The sequence below is a fragment of the Pteropus alecto genome, unplaced genomic scaffold (genome assembly GCF_000325575.1).
Source record: "Pteropus alecto unplaced genomic scaffold, ASM32557v1 scaffold194, whole genome shotgun sequence".
Lineage (NCBI taxonomy): Eukaryota > Metazoa > Chordata > Mammalia > Chiroptera > Pteropodidae > Pteropus > Pteropus alecto.
In genome coordinates, this window is record NW_006436281.1 from 905,556 (window position 1) to 910,743 (window position 5,188).

The window sequence follows — 5,188 nt, forward strand, 5'->3', positions numbered from 1 at the left end:
GGATGGATGGATGGATGGATGGATGGATGGATGGATGGATGGATGGAACGAAGGATGGATGGATGGATGGATGGGTGGGTGGATGAGTGAAGGGATGGGTAGATGGATAGATGGACAATTAAAACTTCTTCCTATTCGAGCCAGAGGTACTAGAGGGAAAAGAGCGTGAGCTGAGAACAAGACCCTCTCCCACTGCCCCCCGCAACCCGCCACCCCCCGTGTCACCCCTGCCTGGGCCGTGAAATGAAGCACAGCCGCACCTCGCTGTAAACGTCCTTGCTCTCCTTCCCGCCAGGCCTTCCCCAGACTTCGGGCCCCTCTTACTTTGCCAAGAAGCAGGACTGCAGCCTCAGTCCCATGGGAAATCACCTCCAGGCCCCAGGCCAGGGAGGGAGCCACAGGGTAAGTGGAGAGGGCAGATGGGTGCCCCTGGGTCGAAGGGAAGAAGGCGTGGGGGCAGAAGGCAAACACCGGTCCTAAGAAGCCAACAGCCCCCTCAAACTCACCCCACTGCAGAAACTCCTAAAGGGAAAGTCACCCCTCCAGCTGCCCCCGTGGGGCCTAGGACCACTGCCCAGGCCTGGAGGCCAGGTGAGTCCCCTGCCTGCCGGGTTCCCTCCCTCCCTCCCTCCTGCGCTGCACCCCCCCCGCCATCTGGATGTGATATTCTCTAAACCACCTCTCTTTCCACCTCACAGGGCACCGAGATGTGCTGCTAAAGGGAGCCCCAGGGGCTGGAAGGGGTGGTGAAGCAAAAATAAACTGCCAAGCCTTTGCCCTCTGGTGTGTGGAGAAAGTGCAGCGGCCACTAGGGGGCAGCTTGGCACCGGGAACCGGCGGTCCCCACGGCCTGAGCCCCGCCTGACCATAACGCTGGTGTCTGGGACCAGAGAGCCAAGATTGGGGGGATCAGCTCCTTCGGGTCCAGGAGGCTGGGCCCCCTGACCTTTCCTCCCTCGGATCCAGGAGTCCCAAGTTCCAAATTCTTAGAGAATCAGGCAGCCAACCCCCTTTCCTCATCATGGCAAAAAAATTCCTGCACCCAGACCTAGACATCCAAGTTTTAAGTCCACTAGGCAAAAAGACCCCTCATTTCCTTGAGAGTCATCCCATCCCTCTCTCTGTTTTTAGAGTAAGTGACTTCTGGTCCAGAGAAAGCTGAGGAAGTGTCTCCCACCTCATCACTAATCCCAGAGGGACCCAAACCTCCCTCCAATTTAGTTGAAACCAGTCCGCTTTCCCCGAGCCCCTGCCCTGTGCCCAGCCCCAGGTTGGGCAATGCTGGGTGTGAGGCAGTGATCACTGTCCTCCTGGGCTCACAGTCAAGTGGGGGAGACAGACCTGTCCCCAGGCGGTGACAATCAGAATGGGCAAAACCGGAACGGGAGAGCTCGGGGGGGCTGCAGGAGCCCAGAGCGGGCAGCCGATGCAGCCTGGGGGGGTCAGGGAGGGCTTCCAGGAAGAGGAGACATCCAAGCCGAGACCGAAAATGTCTTCCAGCATAAAGGGAGCTGGAAATGTGCATCACAGATTGAGTTCCAAGCAACAGATGCCGCCTCTGGGGCAGAAAGGAAATTGATTGAAAGGACTTAGGCTCACTCACAGAATCCCGGAAGCGATTAGAGAATCAGGATTGGAAAGTGAACGGGAACGCTGGCAGCTGGCCTCCGACCATGGCCTGGCCGTGATCACGCCACAGAACCGGTCTGGTGAGGATACACTGGTGCCTGATGACCTCTGGGCACTAGTCATCTGGCTGCCTCTGCTGCCCCAGAAACAGGCCGTGCCTGCTCGCTCTTGGTCGGAACAAATCATGAACACTTACTGGTGGACAACAATCATGTTATCATTTCTCTTAGGTGCTTTGGGCGAGGATTTGGGGAAGGGCTTGGTCGGGTGGTTCTGGCTCAGGGTGTGGTCAAATGGTGCAGCTGGGGACTGACTGGACAGGTGTCCCTCCGCAGCCTCCGCCCTCTCCGTGGGGTCTCACACTCGCTAGTTTGGGCTTCCTTGCAACATGGCTGCCTCCGGGGACTCGGACTGCTTGGTGGTGATTGAAGGCCTCGTGGACAGTATCCCGGTCACCCCAGCAGAAAGCTTCCTGGCTTTTCTACCTCATCCTGGCATGCGAGTCACACAACTGGACAGATTTGAGAGGAGGGGACACGGACGCCACTTTCCGGGAGCGTGTCAAGATCAGAGGGTAGAGGAGCAGGTGGCATGAGATGAGAGATTGTCGCAGCTCTCTTCGGAAAATAGAATTGGTCCCAGCGGCCATATTGGTCCCAACTGGTCCATGCTGCTTTGGCGCTATTAACCCTGATTCCCAAGGATGCGCCAAGGTCACCTTAGCGCCAACAGAGGCAGGCAACACATCCATCCTCGTTACCTCCAGCAGAGGACACTACAGGCTTTCAGACGGCCAGGATTTTTCTAACTGGGAAGGGGGTGCAAACGCTAGCTAGTCCTCTCCCCGAGAGTCCACTACAGTCCACCCCTTTGAACGTTCCACGTCAGTCTGTATCCTTCGTCCTGTACTTCCACTCTTCCCCCAAAAGTTTCTATCTGACCCCTTGTCCAAACATCCACACCGCGCCCCACCCCGCCACACACACACGACAACGCAACCTCTCAATAACTACATTTTCCAGATGTAAACCTGGAACCATTGGGGAGTAGCCGTCCCCCCTGAAATGTCTCATGATCCCGTATTCCACGAGCTGTGAACTAGTTTTAAAGTTAACCATCGCACGTCACGTGGAGAGTAATGGATAAAGGTGGAGAAAAGACGAGGCTCTTTAACTAACATGTGTAAGTATGTGCAGAGAGACAGCAAAGATAGAACTGGGAAATTAAGTCATCGAACTTGCATTCGGCTCGTGACAAGCACTGTTCTAGGCACTGGAGGTGCAGTATGAACAAAACCACTGGGAGCTTACGTTCTGTACAAGACAAAGGATACGTAGCAGTGGTAAGTGCTGCGGAGAAAAACGCAGTTAAGATAATGGAAACAGGGCGTGGCTATTTAGGGGGGATGGTCAAGGGAAGCTCTTTGATGAGGTGGTGTTAATTTGGCGTAGAGATTAGAAGCAGGTATGTGGGAGGAGAATGTCCCAGCAGAGGGGGAAGCCAGTGCAAAGGCCCTGAGGCTGCAACAGGCCTGTCGGTGCAGGAACAGCTCGGCAGCCGGGAGACCGACATAGCGAGAGCAGAGATAGGAAGAGAGGACGAGGGGGTCAGAGACGTAACGAGGACCAGATCGGGGACCTGTGAGCGGTAGAGCAGACGTTAGCTTTTATTCGGTGAAGGGAGCCAGGGGAGAATTCTGAGCAGGAGAGTCAAACGAGCTGACTCACATTTTAATGGAATCTCTCTGGCTATTTTGTGGGAATAAATTATAGGAGACAAGGACAGGTGATGTCACACCGTACTAGTTTCTGCAAGTCTGCCAGGAACCGTGGATGGTATTTGTGACTTGGCTCCCTCATGCACACTCCATACAGCCCTCCCTCGCCTAGAACCTCAGCGGGTTCGGTTCTTGAGGAAAGTGGAAGGTGGGTAGCTGATACCAGCGCCTACCGGGGTCCGGTCCGAGAGCAGGAAGTGCCCAAGCCTGGGTGGAAGGGCTGGGGAGTGGGTGTCTGGGTTCACAGTGCATGAGCTCGTCTGAGAGTGTGACTGCATTCGTGTTTGTATCATGTGTCCCGCGATGCCCCAATCTGGGTGGGTCCCGCAGGTGAACCTGTGTGCTCCTGCGTTTGAGCTTTGCAAACCTTCCCTGAGCACCTGCTCTGTTTCTGGCCTTGAGCTAGGGACACAGTAGTGCCCGAGAGGGCCCTGGCCTTGCCCTCGCGGACTCATAGTCCAGTGCGGGAGACAGGCCCATTCCCAGACAGGGATGACCCAGAGTGGGCAAGACAGGCAGGGGAGCCCAGAGGGGATACCTGACCCAGCCAGGGGAGCAGGGAGGGCGTCCTGGAGGAGGGAATGGTGTGGTTACTGCTAAAAGCTCACCTCTCCCGGTGGGACAATGCTTTCCTGTACCGCCAATGGATAAAGGAGCTTTGCCCAATTGACTGCCGGCTGGACCTGTAATCTGAGCTTTCTCCCTGTGTCTAATGGGCAGAGCCCGGTCTCACCAGCGCCTCCCAGACTGATCAGAGGCCTGGGGCACCTCTCCCAGCATGACCAGCTGCCCCCACCCCCTTTCTGACCAGTGTCCAAGGCTTAACTTCTCCCTGGCAACCAGGGACATCTCCTGACCCCTGGCTCCCCCAGCCAGCAGTCCGGCGATTTTGCCCAGTCCAACCTGGCCTGTGAGGAGCCTGGGAACTCTGATCTGTGACCCTCAATGTGACCTGTGACCCTTCCTTTTGACCCATGGCCACACTCTTCCTCCCTTCTCTCAGGTGCCCTGGCCTCCTCCCCTCATCCGCTCACCTGCTTCTGCCAGCCTGATTCTCCTCCCCTCCCCCCAAGATAGGGAGGAAGTAAAAGGAAGAGGGAGGGAGGAAGGCGGGGGTGGCATTCCAGGGATTCCCTGGATGGGGGAAAGAGAGGAAGGGCCCTACAGGAGAGGGCCAAGGTGAGAGCACCCCACAGTCCCCCCACCCCATCATCACAGAGGCCTGTGCAGAACTGGGGTTTGGGGACCATTAAATATACGAGATTAAATTGAAGGGTTACAGGCCACTGGTCAGACAGGAAAGCAGCCCACATCACTGGCCACAGGGGAGGGCTTCCCAGGGCATACTGGGAGAAGCCATACTAGGCCACCGGTCAGGCTGGGCACTGCTGGTTGTATTGGGAGAGGCCAGTGTAGGCCAGGGGTTGTTCTGGGGTCAGCTAGGTCAAATCCACGAGGCAAGCCCAGGCCACTGGCCATAGCAAGAACGAGGCTCCTGGTCAGAAGTAGCAGGAGAGGGTCCTCCGTTGTCTGCCGAGGTCCCAGCTGAGGACACACTGACCGGACTGGTCGATCGAGCTACCTGCTGGTCAGCCAGAGCCAAAGCCCGACAGCCCGGGGCTGGGGGCAGAGGGAGCCCCGCTCCAGGCCAAGTGCTGGGAGGTCCTCTCCGGGAAGTGGGAGGTCCTGGCCAGGCGCCCGGGTCTGGGGGGGAACCAGGGGGGGCCGAGAGGGCGGGGCGCGGGGCGGGGCCTCCTCCTCCTCCCAGCCCCGCGGCGACCG

General features: G+C 57.6%; 2 protein-coding genes across 2 annotated transcripts in view; both read left to right on the forward strand.

Moving 5' to 3' along the window:
• Positions 1–3,413, forward strand: part of CBLC (Cbl proto-oncogene C) — an 18,100-nt gene extending 14,687 nt beyond the window's left edge. The window contains exons 11-13 of the mRNA XM_015589338.2: positions 296–402; positions 517–591; positions 699–3,413. Coding sequence (XP_015444824.2) covers positions 296–402; positions 517–526 — 117 coding nt within the window. The 3' untranslated portion in view covers positions 527–591; positions 699–3,413. The remainder of the gene's footprint in view (positions 1–295; positions 403–516; positions 592–698) is intronic.
• The window catches only part of BCAM (basal cell adhesion molecule (Lutheran blood group)), a 12,604-nt gene continuing 9,433 nt past the window's right edge, over positions 2,018–5,188 (forward strand). The window contains exon 1 of the mRNA XM_006911853.3: positions 2,018–2,072. Within this exon, the coding sequence (XP_006911915.1) occupies positions 2,018–2,072 (55 nt within the window). The remainder of the gene's footprint in view (positions 2,073–5,188) is intronic.